Genomic DNA, 21,324 nt, shown 5'->3' on the forward strand with positions numbered 1-21,324 from the left:
GTACATCAACCTTACATAATATGTTGTATTTAAAAATTTCTTTAGGAGGGTGCTTTTACTGAAACAACAGAGAATACAAACATAATAATGAAACCATCATTCTAACTCCAAATCGAAAGACACAGGCAAAATATTAACACAAAATACATATTTGCCCCTGAATATGGAGGGAAGGACCTGGAGTTCCTGAAGAGGAAGCATCTTTTGCCTCATCAACAACACCCGGGGGCCACCATATAATCCAATAAGTGCTAAGATATTAATTTTACTACTTTTGAGTCTTGAGTTAATGTAAAATTACAAACTTAGTCTACAAGACTTGCCAGGAGATAACAGAGTATGCTGAGTAGGCTGAAATTTGGAATTAGTTTTTAAAAGTAGGTGAAAGGTCACAATCAAGGTCAGCAGGTCATTAAATGTAGTATCAATAGAAAGGTGTAGTCACAAGGAACACACATGTCAAATAGAAAAGCTCTGTCTCATACGGTTAACATACAGTGGCCAAGGTTAAAGTTTTTAAAAAGTAGATCAAAGGTCACGACCAAGGTCAGCAGATCTGTAATTGTAGTACCAATGGAAAGGTCTCATCATAAAAAACACACATGTTGAAAACTTTAGCTGTATCATGTACGTAAGAATATGAATTGTACGTAAGAATGTAAGAAATCTGTTGTCCAGATATATTGAGAATGGTTTTGATGAATAAGTCTGAATATACAATTTGTATTCCTATCAAACAAATCAGCTAGCTGAATGACCTCGCAAGTGTATTATGTGTGTAAATCCAGGTGCAGCCTTGTACAGCCTCTTACGGCCAGATGTCACTTTCAGTATTTGCATACTTTAAATGCAACTGGTGTTTTTGTTTCCATTTTTTATTTCGAATTCCATCAATAAAATGCAAAATACAGATTATTTTCATCATATTTTTTCTCTTATAGTGTAAACTTACTGATTATCATACAGATCTGTAAATAAGCCATATTCTTCAATTTTAAATATAGTGAACTAAAAGTGGTTCACAAATATGTCCTCCCCAAACTTTAATACTAAACTAAGGGAAGGGCGCTTATTTGAGGATAAATATGGTAGTCGTGTACCATTATAATACCATTACTTCTCTGTAATAAGCCCAGGAGCCAACACAAAATCTTAGACACAAAGAAGAGGGTGGGTTTATTCAGGACAATTAGTATTAGCATTTTGACTGACCTGAAATGGACATGACACAAGATTATTGCCAGACATATACAGAGTGTAACTATATTATGTGATACTATAAATCAGGATTGAAGCTCAAGGCAATGCCTATAAATATAGAAAACCCACAAGAAATTAACTTAATTACGAAATAACATCACAGATATGTCTTTGGGAAATACATATGTAGCATAACATTGTACTGGGGTAAACTTACGTCTTTACTTTTGGATTTTTCCACCGGTGAGATGCCTTTCCATAGGACGGCTGGCTCCTGTAAATCAACACAATCGAGGAGAAGTTTGACCTGACCAATACACTCATGTCGCGAAAACTGGTCAAAGTCCAGAAGGAGTATCTCCAGGGAGCAGAAAGGCAGCTTATGAGGTGACACATCAAAGATAAACTCCTCGTCAAATTTAGGGTTAACAGTTTTCTTGTGGACCTTTGTCTGGAGCTGGCTGCGATGGGAGGGTAGAAGAGATACCTTACAGTAGGGGTCAAGGTTACCACAGAGGTCACGAGGGGTCAGATCTGCAGCCTGGATGATGTTGACCGTGAGGAGGTGGGTCTCTTTGTTATATGTTAGACTGAAGTTGACCGATCCCAGGTTCTCTTCCTCTCGACTCAGGGGCAGGGAGTGCTGGCGCTGTAACATATGCTGTAATTAAACAATATTGTAGAATATTAAATATGGTCCAATTTTCTTCAATTGTTACATGGTCATAATGGAGTTAAATTTTCTATCGATATGATAATTTATGGAGCAAAGATAACCAATATTGACCAAGGCCGCAGGCCAGCATTGATATTGGTTAGGTTAGCGTGATGTGTTGGACAAATTTGATCGGCAGAAATTACGGGACACCACAGAACACTTGCACAAACGTGCAATACAATGTTTTATCACTGTCGCAGATTGCAGTTTGATGTTAAATGGAACCCACATGATCAGATGTTGACCAATCAGCAACTAACAAAAAATTGTAAATTTACTTATTTCAGATATTGACCTGGTATTTCTCTTTTTCAAAACACTGATAGTCAATATGAGTCAATATTGTGTTTATGATGTCGTAATCATTGTGACATCATAAAATCCAAAAATACAATTGTATGATGTAATTTCAATCTTTTGCAACCAAGTTTCATATCTGAAATAACAAGAGCACCACGGGGCGGAATAATAGACGCCTGTCCAATGCCATACATTGTTACATACTGTCTCGCATTAAAATAAAATTTGCATCCCCTCACACTGAATGAGTGGCAAGGTATGCGATAATTCTCACCTTCCACAACGTTGATGATTAATTCTATAACAGTTTGAAGAATACAAGTAATCAGGAGTTAGTCTCCTAATCATTTAATACAATATGGTAACTTGATTATAAAGTCTCAACCAAGTTCTAAAGAAATTGTTAGAAAACTGTAGGACTGCCCAGGATGATATTCGAGTACTAGAAATAAACAAAGGGCAATAAGTCTTGCAAAAATGTTCTTTAAATCAAAATGCCTCTTAAGGAAAAACATCATTACATGATGATTATAAAGCCTACCAAGTTTCAAAGAAATCAGTTGAATCAGATTTCCAGACAAAAATCAATTACTGAAATAAACAAAGGGCAATAACTTTTAGAGTCAAATCAAAATTCCTTTCAGGAAATACAAATAAATATCATGATTATGATGCATATCAAGTTTCAAAGAGATCAGTCAAACGATGTTAAACGATCCTATAACAGCCAAGGTCATTTAAGGACGACTCCCCTGTGTGCAAGACACATGCATGTAGTGTGTGTGTGTGTTTCGGGAGTCTGCGGTATGTTTGTACTTTGTCTCCTTGTGATAGCGCCATACTGATGTTGACTTTATAGTGCTATCTCACTGAAGCATACTGCTGAAAAGATCCAGCAGGACACCCCATCCGGTCACATTATACAATGGGCGAAACAGTCGTTTCACACCCAATTAAATAGCTCATGAGCGATGCAGTAGTAGAAACTACCTTTCTAACCCAAAGCCTTCTTCAAAGAGGTAAACGCTCAACTTAAGTTCAAAAGTGAGGCAGTCATGGGAGACATTAGATAAAAGAAAGAAGAGAAAAGACAAGATCCCAAATTTAGTCTTACGATCATGCAGTGGGGGCAGCAGGTACAATACTTACGCCCTACCTGCAGGGCAGAAATGCAGGAAGAGATCTCTGGGTCATACAACCATAAATCTTATCTGTTTAGGGGTTGTCAAGATATGATTTGGAACAATGCATCCCCTGCAGAAGTGATCAAAGATGACCTTTGACCCTTAAACCTAGACCCAATGACCACCAGGATGTGATCAAGTGTATAGAATGTGGTATTATGTTACTGTGGTATTAATATGAACCTGAATCTGTTGAGGGGTTTTTAAGAGATAATTGTCAAGTGATATGTCATCAATTTGGAACAGGATGAGACCGAGGACAGATGGACATGGGAATTATATCTTATGTCCCATCCCCTTAAAATGAAGAGAATGAAAATAAAATCAATTCACAAATAGGTAATTTGCAAGGTTTGTATTGACTGTACGTCAAGGTCAAATAATTCTCCTAAGGGCAAACATGTGAAAAGCCTTTCTGGTGAACCCTGTATTGTACTTAAGGGTCCAGTATGTCTGAAAGGATTTATCTCGTCTCCATCATAAACAACTTGGGTCTGCAATGATGATTAGTGTAAGCGTAAACAAATAAAAATCTCATTTTTTGGAAACTCATAAAGAGGACAACAATGAATTGCTTTTGCTGAAATGTCTAGATTGCATAACTGTAAATGAATGTGATTGATTTACAAAGAAAAGAAAAAAGAGAAATCATTGGTTTGTGGTCTCGGAGTGCCAATATAGGATTAAGCCAGTGTAAATCGGCATGGTGATTTGTCAGGATTACACATGACATTCACATGCATATCTATTTACACACAGATTACAGTTAAATAATTCATTGCTGTCACTGACATCGGTTTTTGCTGGCTAATCGGCGGCTACAACAAAATGGATTTGATCCAAGCTTAACTCGCCAAGACTGGCTTAAGTCTGGGCCGAGTAGTCCACTGGCGACTGCAGACATGGGGCTGCATCACAAATCAACACCTCAATCTTGGTACGGTAATTGATTTTCAAGATTGACTTTATCTTGCATCTAAGCACCAGGAAGAAAAGTGGAAAATAACGATTGTATTTAATCTCTGCGAATGGAATTTTATTCACAGCAACACAAACATATAATATTATATAATTATATACATGTATATATGATCAATAAAAATTCACTGATTTTCACATAATTCAAAAGTGTATTACTCAACATCATTGATCAAGCTGTATATATATCTGCTCTATGATATATTTGGTAAAGATTTTAACAATAACAGTATAATTATCTAAGTAACATCAAGTTTGTACAAATGAATGACCTTAGTCTACTTTCAAGGTAAAAAGGTTCAAATACGTAGACCCCTACCAGAGACCTCAATAATAACATAACTGGGTTACAACATTAGTGTAACCTAGGATATATAACATTCATAACTGGACAACTGTCATGATTAACAATTTTAAGCCACAAATGACATAAGTAACTAGGTCACACATATCACATGTAACAAGGTCACACATGAAACATGTAACAAGGTCACACATGAAACATGTAACAAGGTCACACCTGACACATGTAACAAGGTCACACATGAAACATGTAACAAGGTCACACCTGACACATGTAACTAGGTCACACATGAAACATATAACAAGGTCACACATATCACATGTAACTAGGTTACACATATCACATGTAACTAGGTCACACATGACACATGTAACTAAGTCACACCTGAACCATGTAACTAGGTCACACATATCACATGTAACTAGGTTACACATATCACATGTAACTAGGTTACACATATCACATGTAACTAGGTCACACATATCAAATGTAATAAGGTCACACATGAAACATGTGACTTGGTCACAAATGACACATGTATATGTCCCTGCTCACACTCTGGATGGAATGGAGTCAAATTAAAAACAAGAGGCCCATGGGCCTTAACGGTCACCTGAGATTTGAAATATTTCAGTTAATTTAATTGACCCTTTTTGAGCCCTACCCATCAGCCCCTAGGTGTCAGTCAGGGCCAACAGGTGTATAACATTAAGCTGTCATCCAATGCTGATAATGTTAACAACGTTAGAATGAATTCTGATAGAAATCAAATAAATAATAGTCAAAATTGTGATTTCCCTATATAAACAATAGTAAAGTTGACCCCATCTCCAGGGGCAAACATGTGACCCCAGGGTCATGAAGTTCATTACATTAGTACAGCACCATAAGACCCTTCCACCTATGAAGGGTATTTGATTCTACCTTATTTGGGTCTTGAGAAGATCTTTGAAATTTCAGTCTATTTGACCCTTTTTAGCCCCGCCCATCAGCCCCTGGGGGTCAGTCAGGGCCAACATGTGCATACCATCAAACTGCCATCCAAAGCTGATAATGTTAACCAAATTAGAATGAATTCCAATAGAAATCAAACAAATAATAGTCAAAAATGAGATTTCCCTATATAAACTATAGTAACGTTTACCCCCTTCCCAGGGGCAAATGTGAGACCCGAGGGTCAGGAAATTCACAATTTTGGTAAAGCACCTTAAGACCCTTTCATCTATGAAGAGTGTTTGATTCCACCATATCTGAGAGTAGAGAAGAAGATCTTTGAAGTTTTAGTCAATTTGACCCTTGGGGGTCGGGGACCATATAATTCACAATTTTGGTTGACTTTAGCCATAAAAGCTTCTTGCCAAATTTCATTGAATTTGATTTAGGGGTTTTGGAGAAGAAGTTGAAAATGTAAATTGTTTACGGACGCACGATTAACGACGGACGACGACGGACAAAAGGGGATTAGAATAGGTCACTTGAGACTTTGTCTCAGGTGACCTAAAAAGTCCAAATTTGAAAAAAATATTTCATTTATTTTCTAAATATCTGTGGAGTACTGAAGTTTGATCTCAATAGGTTACCTTCAGCTATTATAATCCTATCAATTTAATTAACATATGACGGGCAAAGTTGTAAAACGTCTTTAAACTGAATTTGTGAGGATAGATGAAGGGCTTAATCTGATCACTTTGTGGAACTCACCAAATGTTGTAAGAATCATTATAGTATATAACAGGATTTTTCAGCTGAAGGCAGAATAAGTAGCCAGGATAAGTAGCCAGGATATCGTCCAAACATGTAGGTCACATTTCAACATTAGATCAGCCGAGTACTGAAAGGTTAGGCTGTTCTGATACGCACTAGACCGACAGCAGGGTGGCTTAGCCAGGCTTATAACAAAAGTCATGTGAATCGTTTGTTTATATTTTATTTGTAAAAGTGTCTCATCAGCAGTTATTGGCTGGACTTTTAACTTTTATCAACTGTATTTTTTGTGAAGTACAAGTGTGACAAGCAAATAAAATAAATTATTAATTGATCATTTTATCTGTTTTCTCATTCATATTTCTCATTAATAAATATCATAATTAACTTAGACAACTTTAATTTGACACATCATTTAGAGATAACAATTCACAAATACATCATACCATAGCAAGTATTATCAAATAACACAGCTTTTAATGGTCATTGGTATCCCGATACCTAACATACCAGTTATCTCCCTTTATCCATGCGGCAAAAAAACAAGAGGCCCAGAGGGCCAGTATCGCTCACCTGGTTTATTCGATCAAACATCAAACTAATGTTTATGTTCCATTTGTTAATAGCTTTATTTGTTGATGTATGATTATGTGAATCCCAGCCTCCTTGGGATGGTACCACAGAAAAATCAATGTCATACATTGCTTAGTTCCAGAAAAGAAGTTATTAATATCAATATTGCCAAATAGACCCCTTTTGGCACCGCCCCTCAGGCCCCCAGGGGATCAGCCCCACCATTTGTACAATTTTGAATCCCTACCCCAAAATGATGTTACCAGACAACTAGGAGTGATATCCATTGCTTAGATTCAGAGAAGAAGTGGTTTATATCAATTTAGCCGAATTGACCCCTTTTGGCCTGGCCCCTCATGCCCCCAGGGGCTCAGTCCCACCATTTGTACAATTTTGGATCCCTACCCCATAAGGATGCTACCAGTCAAGTATGAGCGATATCCATTGCTTAGTTTCAGAGAAGAAGTCGTTTATATCAATTTAGCCAAATTGACCGCTTTTGGCCCTCGCAGCCCCTCATGCCCCCATTGGGTCCGCCCAACCATTCGTACAATTTTGAATCGTTACCCTATAAAGATGCTACCAGTCAAATATGCGTGATATCCTTTGTTAAGTTTCAGAGAAGAAGTTGTTTACATCAATATAGCCAAAATTGACCCCTTTTGGCCCCGCCCCTCAGCCCCCAGAGAGTCAGACCCACCATTTGTACAATTTCTAATCCCCAAATCATAAGGATGCTTCTGACCAAACTTGGTCAAATACTGTTGAGCAGTTATGAAGAAGAAGTCGATTGTTGACGGAAGGATGACAGACGGACGACAAACGACACGGTATGGCATAAGCTCACCTTGGTCCTTTGGACCAGGTGAGCTAAAAAGGGTTGGTTGCCAGCACAGGTGTAATATATTCAGTTCCTCAAAACCTGATTGATTACAGAAAATTGTGATAACAGCTTAATCTGCAGTTTGTATATTGAACACATTTGCAAGTGCATTCGTGAGTTAATATATTCTATAACATGACAAGAGAATACATAGGGTACCTACTACATGAAAATAGATAGACAAGTTGTAATGTTTATTGTGTTCTCCCCATTTTGTACAGACCCAACCGATGTTTGTCATGTTTCCATACAATGTATTTTGTACAGAACTGACAAATGTTTATCATGATTTCCACCTTATGGACTTGCTCCAATAATGTTTAAAAAGTATTGATGGTGAAATACTACTGAAAACTGCCTTGTAACAGTCAGCACTATAACATAGATATAAAGTCGCAACCAGTAATGAACTACAGAATGAAATTTTACTTTATCATTGTGTTTTCACAAAACTCCTAATGGTTATATATACACATCACAATCTGTATTATATCATCACTCTTGTATCGATATGAAATGTACCCTGGCAGTCCTAATCTCTAGATGGTACTGATATCAGATGGCTAAAGTTTGGTTTATTGGTTTATTTTGTTTAACGTCCTATTAACAGCCAGGGTCATTTAAGGACATGCCAGGTTTTGGAGGTTGAGGAAAGCCGGAGAGTACCCGGAAAAAAACCACTGACCGAGGGCCAGTACCAGGCAACTGCCCCACGTGGGTTTCGAACTCGCAACCCAGAGGTGGAGGCCTAGTGATAAAGTTAACCACTCGGCCACGGTGGCCCTGAATAGATGGCTACAGAAATTACTACCAATACATCAATATATTACAGGTAAAAATTTGTGTAATTATTGCAAAAATGATGACAGATCCAACTGCTGTTACCAGATGCTAACTAACAAGATTTTTTTTGTTTTTTTGTAATGATTATTGTCATTTGAATTCTACAGTCCACTGGATCAACATTATTTGTTTCAGAACATAAGTTGGAATAACACAAACATCTTGAAATAAGCCCATGCCTGGTAATAAGACCACCTTTGTTTATTGCTGTTCAGTAACAAGAGGTCCAATGGGGCTGAATTGCTCACCTGTTTAGCAAGTACAGTGGAATTTCTCTAAACTGATAACACATAGTACATGGATACTTGCAAACAAGAACGGCTTAACAAATAAAATTAAGAACAATAATTTCAGACATTAACCAATTCATACCGCCTTATTTGTGTCACAGGGTGAAAAAGACAAGTTAAGAGTGTGTACATCAATATATGTTTTCAAAATGAAGTCTCATCTACTGCTAGCTTCCTGATCATGTATGAATTTGTTCGCAGCAAAAATCAGATGTGAAACTCCAGTTTTCTGGAGATCATTTAGATGATGCATGGTGATCTGTATGGTTTCATCTTGACTTTGTTGATTATATAAGTACACAATTAAATTATGATGCCTCTTTAGTCATAAGTGCTAATTTACCTTTTGAGGGGCCGCGGTGGCTTAGTGGTTAAGGTGTCCCGACACTTTATCACTAGCCCTCCACCTCTGGGTTGCGAGTTCGAAACCTATGTGGGGCAGTTGCCAGGTACTGACCGTATGCCGGTGGTTTTTCTCCGGGTACTCCGGCTTTCCTCCACCTCCAAAACCTGGCACGTCCTTAAATGACCCTGGTTGTTATTAGGACGTTAAACAAAACAAACCAAACCAAACCAAACCTTCTATATATGAATTCCCTAAGACAAAGCTTATGACAACAATCATCACAGGGGTTGATTTCATGGCCGGTTGGCCAAACACCCGTCATGTTCGGTCAGGTAAACCTTTTTATAGAAGTTGATTTGGGTATATTCTAACCATTCTTATCTAGACACGAAATCGGTTTGGTATTTGGATTTCAGAGGGATCAGTATTTATTTTCATAACAAGAAGGAGCGATTCCGTACAAAATCACCTCTCTGTCGTGTGGCTATATATCCTCCAAAGTTACAAAAGAAGCCAATTGCCTATATTGCTGAGGTTCTAGTTGACATTTGAAATTTGGACTTCAAAAGCAATTGCAAGAAGGAAGCAAAATATACATAATACATTTACTATATGATGTGACTCTTGTTTCCTTCCACCTCCATATATTGGGATAATACTCCTTGGTTAAGTTTTATTTGGTTGATCTAATTTAGAGTCATTGTCAGACATCAAATTTGTCATTGACCTTTGGAACCAAATAGCCTCGAATTCTAACCTAGTGACCTTGATCTTTGGTCAGTTGACATCTTGTTTCATCCCAACTAACTTTTCTTCATAATGTCATGACAAAATGTTCTCAATGAAAAGATACTATATTTGACCTTGACTTCTGACCCTAGTGACCTTTGGTAATTTGACTCATTATGTAAGTCTGTCCAACTTTGGTTCATAATGTCATAACAAAATGTTAACCAGTGGGGAGAGAGATGGGGCGAGGCCTGCTATTTATACAGAATCTAATCCGCTTCTCCCCTGGATGCTTCAGACCAAATTTTGGTTAAAATCTGCTTAGTTGTTCATGACTAGAAGCTATTTATATGTAAAGTTGGCAGATGACGGATGTATGACAGAAAATGTGCCATGCATAAAGCTCACCAGACTCCTCTGGACCAGGTGAGCTAAAAAAACAACCTGGTAGCCATGTAATCATTCCAGCATGGTACAGGCTTTTTTTATCAGGTATCTGGGCCTCTTGGTTTTAACACATTTGATCTCTGTGATTGTAAGAAGACAAGGTCATTCACTTCAGCATGATACAGTCCCTCATCAGGTCTCTGGGCCTCTTTGTTGTTGAGAATTGGGCAATTGAGCTTAAAAAACAAACAAATGCTATTCTATTTGTAATGCAATAGGCCAATTCTTCTACACACAGTATCTGTGATGGCTATCTTAATGGGCTTAATTGAGAATAATATGGTAAGGTTTGAGTATCTGAGCGACAGTTATTTATCACCCAATTCCTTAGAGGGATGGTTATTACATACTTCAGATCCTTTCTAGCTTCCATACCAGAATAAATCTGTTTATGTGCATTTTTGGTGTATTGTATTTTACACTTTAAACTTAACACTTTGCAGTGTTGCAGATACCATTATCCATGGCCAAGGGATAAAACAAGCTACCACATACTTTGCACTAGCAACCTATGCACAAAACCTTGCTGCTACTCCAAATCAAAATCTCTCACCTGACAGAAACAATACAAATTGATGAATTGATTGTTTTGGAAACCTTGAGCATCTTTTGTTTTATTTGAAAATTGGATGCATTGTATGCTGCTTCCAACTAATCAACATTTATAGACAATGTCAGCATAGCTTGTCAACTAAGGGCAGAGGGAGTACATTGTCAAGTACAGTCGACAACATGGAAGAGGGAGTACATTTTTGTCAAGTAGTCAACAATGGGGAAGAGAGAGTATAGTTTTATTGAATACAGTGAACAACAGGGAAACGAGAGTATAGTTTTATTGAAAATAGTCAACAAAAGGGAAGAAAGGGCACAACTTTTGTTGAATATAATCAACAACAGGGAAAAGGGAGCACATTTTTGTCGACTACAGATGACAACAGGGAACATGGAACTCATTTTTGTCGACTTAAGTTGAAGACTAAAGGCCTCACCTCAATACTGAATGTTGTATCTGTACAAGTCATTGGTGCCATAACAAGAAAACATTATCAGGCATTCACAATGCTAATTCAATATAATTACCCAGCATTCCTGAATTACCAATGATCCAAATGCATCTCCTATGTGATACCTTAGAAGATGTTTATAAAGTCTCGGAGAGATGTAAGTTAGAGCATTGATCTCAGCCTACTGACTTGTTCTGTTATCTGAAATCTGTCTGTGACATTAATACGATATACATAATCACACAAAGGTCGCCTATCAAGGACAATTTCCTTTTTGTACCAGTCTTGTTTCCTACGAAAGAATGAATGATTATATAAAATTGATGAAGACATAGAGAAATGTAGCAGCTAGCTAATGCTTGGCCTTGATACAGAATTATATAATACAGTGTCCTTCAACAGAAATTTCATTTCTGTAATTTGCACATTTTATATTCAGATTATTGAGCTGTTGGCTGGCCAGTATGTTGTAGCTAGATTGGTGATATTGTCTGTGACTGAGCGTGTTACCTACTGTTGTAGGGGGCCAGTATGTTGTAGTGATTGGTGATATTGTATGTGACTGAGCGTGTTACCTACTGTTGTAGGGGGCCAGTGTGTTGTAGTGATTGGTGATATTGTATGTGACTGAGCGTGTTACCTACTGTTGTAGGGGGCCAGTGTGTTGTAGTGATTGGTGATATTGTATGTGACTGAGTGTGTTACCTACTGTTGTAGGGGGCCAGTGTGTTGTAGTGATTGGTGAAATTGTATGTGACTGAGCGTGTTACGTACTGTTGTAGGGGGCCAGTGTGTTGTAGTGATTGGTGATATTGTCTGTGACTGAGCGTGCTACCTACTGTTGTAGGGGGCCAGTGTGTTGTAGTGATTGGTGAAATTGTATGTGACTGAGCGTGCCAGCTATTACCTACTGTTGAAGGGGGCCAGTGTGTTGTAGTGATTGGTGATATTGTATGTGACTGAGCGTGTTACCTACTGTTGTAGGGGGCCAGTGTGTTGTAGTGATTGGTGATATTGTATGTGACTGAGCGTGTTACCTACTGTTGTAGGGGGCCAGTGTGTTGTAGTGATTGGTGATATTGTATGTGACTGAGCGTGTTACCTACTGTTGTAGGGGGCCAGTGTGTTGTAGTGATTGGTGATATTGTATGTGACTGAGCGTGTTACCTACTGTTGTAGGGGGCCAGTGTGTTGTAGTGATTGGTGATATTGTATGTGACTGAGCGTGCCTGCTATTACCTACTGTTGTAGGGGGCCAGTGTTTTGTAGTGACTGAGCGTGTTACCTACTGTTGTAGGGGGCCAGTGTGTTGTAGTGATTGGTGATATTGAATGTGACTGAGCATGTTACCTACTGTTGTAGAGCACCAGTGTGTTGTAGCCTGATTGGTGATATTTTATGTGATTAAGCTTGCCTATTAACAAGACACGAAATATGACTTTTTCAATGTTATGGTGATTTCCATGTAAAAGCCCTGTCACATCAGGGCTGCGTCTTCATGGCTATCCTTCAACATCCATGAAAAATGCAGAATGCCAAGGTGCAAGTAGCAGGGTCTCCTACAGTGCTGAACCAAAGCAGTGGCACCTCCATTTGATGCAGTAAGGTCATAAACAACACCATGTGTAGGTATGCACTTTGAGCTTGTATGGAACATGTACCTTGCTCTGCATTCTGATATACATGCAGTAGGTATGTGGTAAGGTACATGTAGAAGTGCAGTGAGGTCTCCCAGAGCACCAAAAGGTCTCCATGGGCACACACAAAGGACACATATGATCGCAGTAGAATATAATGGTGGTCAACAGCGTTTGCTTGAAGGCATCACAGAGTCCTTGGGAATGTTACTACATCTCTTCCATGTTGACGTATTGAACATGTGAAACAACTCTAAATGCAGTCAATCGCTGTAGAACTCAGGAATGCTGTAGCATGACAAGAGAGCTCCTTATAAACATTTGCCTCAGTCACTGTAAGGATGCTATGACATCTCTATCTTGTGAAATTTTTTAAATAAAAGTGCAACATTTTTTGGAATTTTCCTGTGATCCCACTGCGCTCCAAGAAGAACAATGCTCAGTGCCAGACACATGGAAATGCAGTGGGTTGTAACAGGTGCTCTAGTAGACACACAGGAATGTATTGGTAGTTGAGTACAACACGGACACAATATAAATATCACTAATCAGGACACATTTAGCACATGTGTACTTAAACTTCACTAGATAAGGTGAAAATCACTTTTTGTCCTGCTAAAGTTAAAGATTATGCATCTACTACAAAAACTGGTCCAATCCTCAAGCTCTGTTTGCTCCAAAATTGTAGAATATAAAATACCAACAATCTGAATGGCTGTAAAATCTTGGCATACCCCTTGATAAAAGGGAGTAGCCATTTAGTATAACAGAGACTTTTAACATATTTAATAATTAAAATGTAATTTTTTAGCATAGGTGATGAAGAACTACTCCATAGTGGTCACTTTGTTTAACACAACTGCTCACAATTTGATATAAAATTTATATAATGTTCTTGTTGTTGGACAATGTCCATTATTACCCTAAAAATAAATCCAAAAGAAGTTAGTTGTTAATCTTTACTTTCAAGATTTAATGTTTGTCTGATTTTTACACTACTAAAATTAACTCAATAACTATACGTTGTAAGCATAGAATAATATATGAAAATTAAAAAAAAAAAAATAAGTAGCATAAAAATATAAATGTACTGTTTCCTTCACTTTTCTGAATTGGTTTTAGATTAAACAAAACTGCTATTATGACTATAATGATTCAACGTTTGATTTCTTTCTTTATTTTCTTTCAATTAGTTTTAAGATGAAACAAAAAATCCCAGACAATCCAAAAACTCTGATAAAAATGATTCAAAATCATATATCACAACTTTTGAGTATCATAAGCATCATTGCTTTACCATATGAACACGTTTCTGGTAATTATTTTATTTCCCAAGTATAAAGTGTTCAAATTGGCCACTTGATAACTAACTAACTATAGAATTAAGATTGAATTTATTTCAAAAATATCCATCAGAATAATCTTTAATCTTAGGAATAAGATTCAAATTTTAATCTTATTCCTGAAATATTTGCTAGAGGTGATCCTCTCATTGAAATGAATAAAGACCATTATTACTCTGTTGAAGGGAATCAACATGCAATGTTTCAATAAACAAAAGCTCGTCCACATTAGTTAACATAAATCAATATTTTTTGCCAGGTCTTTATATGTACAATGTATTCATACTTTCTGAAGAGAATTGTTCATTTAAGAAATAATTTTATGTTGTTTACTGGTGTGCTAAAAATCTTACTCTTACTTTTTGTATGCAAAATATGTAGGCCCCCATATTAGTACATATACAAAAATGGAGACAAATACTTGAGTGTAATGACCAAATACAACCAAAAGGAAACACAAGACAACAAGATGTATACTTTAGTGAAATAAAAATGTCTCCCCTCCCCCTCTGCAACCCGGGGGGGTTCAAAAATTTTTTTTTTTTTTACTTGTAGATAAATTTTCTCAATTGAAATAGGATTGTCTCTGTAACATCTAAACATTTACAGAGAATTGCAGCATTTTTTCATCCTTATTTTGAAGCAATCTTTTTTTTTAAATTGCAGGTTTTCTCCAAAATATGGAAATCGAGAAAATTAGCATGGAAAGGCAAAGTGATTTTTTGCAACAAAGGAAAAAGATGCGCAAAGACCATGCACTCATGTCAATTGTCCTGACCATGGCTTATCCTCTTAATGCTTGAAATAATTTAATCTATTCTGTGTTATTGTTTTGTAAATAAAATCTGCAAGACTTTGCCATTGTTCTAATTTAACCAAATAATGTGGGTCCCTGGAGCTATTACTGATGTCCAGGAAGACACTGTTGCTATAAATTCTCCATCTAAAAGATAATTGTTATGATCTAACTTAAACTTTGACCTATATCACATCTTTTGAGTCTTCCATCAACCTAAGTTCCATTTCCTATAAAAAAAAGAATCTGTAAGAAACAGTGAAAAACACACAGACAGTATTAACAGTTGAGTGGTCTGGGCAGATCATGTGGAGAGGAGCTACGATCCTACAGGCGAATGCTGTTTACAGTGTAGTAAAAAACGGTGATGCCGCAAATACGGATGACAGTTAAGCAGAAGCCTTATAAACAACGCAAGAATTCTCCACTAATTCTATCTCCTCGGCTTATTGTCCTGGAATTATCTACACACACACACATATATATAAACCAGATCTTGGGATATATAGTTACTTCATCTTACTAAATATTAAAGGCCGCTAGGTCTGCAAGCTCTATCATCTAACTAGATATTACTGAATACAGGATTTAAGGTCTTTCGTTTTAAATTCTGCCATCTAACTAGATATTGAATACAAGTGTTTAGTCCCTAGTTTCAGTTCTGCCATCTAATCAGATATTATTGAATACAGGTGTTTATATAGTCCCTAGTTTCAGTTCTGCCATCTAACTAGATATTATGGAATACAGGTGTTTATATAGTCCCTAGTTTCAGTTCTGCCATCTAATCAGATATTATTGAATACAGGTGTTTAGTCCCCAAGTTTCAGTTCTGGCATCTAATCAGATATTATTGAATACAGGTGTTTAGTCTCTAGTTTCAGATCTCTGTCATCTCACTAGACATTATTGAATACAGGTCGGTAAATCCCTATTTTCAGTTCCACGCCATCTTACTAGACATTACTGAATCTATGAGATACTTTATAGTTTACTGTATGGAGAATGTTGCAATAAAGATATTTAGTACCCTTAAAATGATAAAAGATCTGGTGTACAAAGCTCTTATGTTACCTACACTCTCTAGGCTAGTTACCTGGCTACGATAAAAAAAAGAGACACGACATGTTTGAAATAACCTAATTAAAATAACACAATATCTCTTCTTGAAATCAATTTTACTGGTTGCTATGAAAGAGATTGATACAGCAGCATACACAGCTTCAGAAATAACCTTTACTGTCGCTGTCCACCTATCCTGTCATATAAAAACTTCAATATGACCTGTCCTCGAGAGCTTTATAGGGTCATACGCAAGGAACCACAGGGAGACATTAAAAAGGAGGTATTGTTAAAAGATATCTCACTGTAACTTGAATTAAAAGATTAAGCTGACAGAAATTTGGTGGTTGTCTCCATCAGTATGAGGCTTCCACACCAGCAGCTACAATCAGTCATTGACAATGACATGTCTCAAATGCCCTCTGTCACACGAAACATATATCTTTCCGTCACACGAAACCAATAACGTTTCTCCATGCCGTAGAACAATAGCTCATCTCACATTTCTGAACTAATTGGGGATCAAACGAGGTATTATTAATTGGTGAAGTATGATCATTCATTCTTCTGTTTGGTCGGACAAATACCCGAGCAGGCATATACAATATTAACTCTGACTACAATCAGACAGCTACAACGTTTTTAACAGGAATTGCCCCTAAGATGAGATAGTATGGCAAGTTCTTTACATTCTCCAGGGTTGGAGTTACACAAAGAATTGGTTTTCTAAGGGTCTCCATTTTCCAGGATAACTTCTCAATAAAAACTATATACTAGCTTATTCATCAGATCCAATTTTGAATATCATATCGGACACAAGTAAAGAGCATGGTGGCATAATGGCTCCTAACAATCTTAATCAGGATCATCTGAGGATTGGGGTTATAATGTTAAACATTCTGAGGATCATCTGAGGATTGGAGGTTATAATGTCAAACATTCTGAGGATCATCCTATGATTGGAGGTTATAATGTCAAACATTCTGAGGATCATCTGAGGATTGGAGGTTATAATGTCAAACATTCTGAGGATCATCCTATGATTGGAGGTTATAATGTCAAACACTCTGAGGATCACCTTAGGATTGGAGGTTATAATGTCAAACATTCTGAGGATCATCCTATGATTGGAGGTTATAATGTCAAACATTCTGAGGATCACCTTAGGATTGGAGGTTATAATGTTAAACATTCTGAGGATCATCTGAAGGTTGGAGGTTATTGTCAAACATTCTGAGGATCATCTGAGGATTGGAGGTTATAATGTCAATCATTCTGAGGATCACCTTAGGATTGGAGGTTATAATGTCAAACATTCTGAGGATCACCTTAGGATTGGAGGTTATTGTCAAACATTCTGAGGATCACCTTAGGATTGGAGGTTATTGTCAAACATTCTGAGGATCACCTTAGGATTGGAGGTTATAATGTCAATCATTCTGAGGATCATCTGAGGATTGGAGGTTATTGTCAAACATTCTGAGGATTGGAAGGTGTAATCACCAACATTCTGAGGATATATCCAAATACTCTTTTGACCATCAGACACAATTCAAATAATGATTTTTTTTTAAATAAATCATAAAGAAAGCAAAACATGAACAAGTTTGTAGTGTGTATAGATATTTTGATATGAAAATATGTTTTACTGTATCAAAACCTAATTTAATTATATAATCAGCACATAAAGATACTTTACAGCCGAGTCATTTGCAAGTCATGAGGTTTCCACCCTAAACCAGTTATCTATTTGGACCTATGTACGACAATTCAGGCGGTGTGCTGTACTTTAGTACTTGTAAATGTCAAACATGAACAATACTGACCAGGAGCGCCATCTATAATTATACAGTATAAAGGGATCTACATGCTGTGACGGGTACTAAACATTACCTATAAACAGCAGATAAAGAGGTCTATATAGTTTTAAAGGACTTCAGCGGTTCAGAGCTTAAACTGGCACCAGAGGTGGAGATCTGCATCCTTTAGAGTGTAGCAAGAGGCCCATAGGTCTTAACGGTCATACATACTCAGTAGTAGTATAGTGATAGTGAGGACACCAAGTACTAGTGTAGTATACATACTTAGTATAGTGGTAGTGAGGACACCAAGTACTAGTGTAGTATACATACTCAGTATAGTGGTAGTGAGGACACCAAGTACTAGTGTGGTATACATACTCAGTATAGCGGTAGTGAGGACACCAAGTACTAGTGTAGCATACATACTCAGTATAGTGGTAGTGAGGACACCAAGTACTAGTGTAGTATACATACTCAGTGTAGTGGTAGTGTAGCATACATACTCACCAAGTACTAGTGTAGCATACATACTCACCAAGTACTAGTTGGCATACATACTCACCAAGTACTAGTGTAGCATACATACTCAGTATAGTGGTAGTGAGGACACCAAGTACAAGTGTAGTAATTACATACTCAGTATTGTGGTAGTGAGGACACCAAGTACTAGTGTAGCATACATACTCAGTATAGTGGTGGTGAGGACACCAAGTACTAGTGTAGCATACATACTCAGTATAGTGGTAGCGAGGACACCAAGTACTAGTGTAGCATACATACTCAGTATAGTGGTAGTGAGGACACCAAGTACTAGTGTAGTATACATACTCAGTATAGTGGTGGTGAGGACACCAAGTACTATTGTAGCATACATACTCAGTATAGTGGTAGTGAGGACACCGAGTACTAGTGTAGCATACATACTCACCAAGTACTAGTGAAGCATACATACTCAGTATAGTGGTAGTGAGGACACCGAGTACTAGTGTAGCATACATCCTCAGTATAGTGGTAGTGAGGACACCAAGTACTAATGTAGTATACATACTCAGTATAGTGGTAGCGAGGACACCAAGTATTAGTGTAGTATACATACTCAGTATAGTGGTATAGTGAGAACACCAAGAACTAGTGTAGTTTACATACTCAGTATAGTGGTAGTGAGGACACCAAGTAGTAGTGTAGTATACATACTCAGTATAGTGATAGTGAGGACACCAAGTACTAGTGTAGTATACATACTCAGTATAGTGGTAATGAGGACACCAAGTACTAGTGTAGTATACATACTCAGTATAGTGGTGGTGAGGACACCAAGTACTAGTGTAGTATACATACTCAGTATAGTGGTAGTGAGGACACCAAGTACTAGTGTAGAATACATACTCAGTATAGTGGTAGTAAGGACACCAAGTACTAGTGTAGTATACATACTCAGTATAGTGGTATAGTGAGGACACCAAGTACTAGTGTAGTACACATACTCAGTATACTTGTAGTGAGGACACCAAGTACTAGTGTAGTATACATACTCAGTATAGTGGTATAGTGGGGACACCAAGTACTAGTGTAGTATACATACTCCGTATAGTGGTGGTGAGGACACCAAGTACTAGTGTAGTATACATACTCAGTATAGTGGTAGTGAGGACACCAAGTACTAGTGTAGTATACATACTCAGTATAGTGGTAGTGAGGACACCAAGTACTAGTGTAGTTTACATACTCAGTATAGTGGTAGTGAGGACACCAAGTACTAGTGTAGCATACATACTCAGTATAGTGGTAGTGAGGACACCAAGTACTAGTGTAGTATACATACTCAGTATAGTGGTAGTGAGGACACCAAGTACTAGTGTAGTATACATACTCAGTATAGTGGTAGTGAGGACACCAAGTACTAGTGTAGTATACATACTCAGTATAGTGGTAGTGAGGACACCAAGTACTAGTGTAGTATACATACTCAGTATAGTGGTAGTGAGGACACCAAGTACTAGTGTAGTATACATACTCAGTATAGTGGTAGTGAGGACACCAAGTACTAGTGTAGTATACATACTCAGTATAGTGGTAGTGAGGACACCAAGTACTAGTGTAGTATACATACTCAGTATAGTGGTAGTGAGGACACCAAGTACTAGTGTAGCATACATACTCAGTATAGTGGTAGTGAGGACACCAAGTACTAGTGTAGCATACATACTCAGTATAGTGGTAGTGAGGACACCAAGTACTAGTGTAGTATACATACTCAGTATAGTGGTAGTGAGGACACCAAGTACTAGTGTAGTATACATACTCAGTATAGTGGTAGTGAGGACACCAAGTACTAGTGTAGTATACATACTCAGTATAGTGGTAGTGAGGACACCAAGTACTAGTGTAGTATACATACTCAGTATAGTGGTAGTGAGGACACCAAGTACTAGTGTAGCATACATACTCAGTATAGTGGTAGTGAGGACACCAAGTACTAGTGTAGCATACATACTCAGTATAGTGGTAGTGAGGACACCAAGTACTAGTGTAGTATACATACTCAGTATAGTGGTAGTGAGGACACCAAGTACTAGTGTAGTATACATACTCAGTATAGTGGTAGTGAGGACACCAAGTACTAGTGTAGTATACATACTCAGTATAGTGGTAGTGAGGACACCAAGTACTAGTGTAGTATACATACTCAGTATAGTGGTAGTGAGGACACCAAGTACTAGTGTAGTATACATACTCAGTATAGTGGTAGTGAGGACACCAAGTACTAGTGTAGTATACATACTCAGTATAGTGGTAGTGAGGACACCAAGTACTAGTGTAGTATACATACTCAGTATAGTGGTAGTGAGGACACCAAGTACTAGTGTAGTATACATACTCAGTATAGTGGTAGTGAGGACACCAAGTACTAGTGTAGTATACATACTCAGTATAGTGGTAGTGAGGACACCAAGTACTAGTGTAGTATACATACTCAGTATAGTGGTAGTGAGGACACCAAGTACTAGTGTAGTATACATACTCAGTATAGTGGTAGTGAGGACACCAAGTACTAGTGTAGTATACATACTCAGTATAGTGGTAGTGAGGACACCAAGTACTAGTGTAGTATACATACTCAGTATAGTGGTAGTGAGGACACCAAGTACTAGTGTAGTATACATACTCAGTATAGTGGTAG

General features: G+C 37.5%; 1 protein-coding gene and 1 long non-coding RNA gene across 2 annotated transcripts in view; one reads left to right on the forward strand and one right to left on the reverse strand.

Annotated features, from left to right (window-relative positions):
- Positions 1-21,324, reverse strand: part of LOC117321836 (synaptotagmin-B-like) — a 116,589-nt gene that overhangs the window by 2,377 nt on the left and 92,888 nt on the right. The window contains exon 3 of the mRNA XM_033876427.1: positions 1,418-1,861. Within this exon, the coding sequence (XP_033732318.1) occupies positions 1,418-1,861 (444 nt within the window). The remainder of the gene's footprint in view (positions 1-1,417; positions 1,862-21,324) is intronic.
- LOC117321837 lies at positions 16,823-17,937 on the forward strand. The gene is made up of 2 exons (XR_004531425.1): positions 16,823-17,222; positions 17,391-17,937. It is a non-coding gene; the product is annotated as an uncharacterized LOC117321837 (long non-coding RNA).

Source organism: Pecten maximus, chromosome 2, assembly GCF_902652985.1.
Source record: "Pecten maximus chromosome 2, xPecMax1.1, whole genome shotgun sequence".
Taxonomy (NCBI): domain Eukaryota; kingdom Metazoa; phylum Mollusca; class Bivalvia; order Pectinida; family Pectinidae; genus Pecten; species Pecten maximus.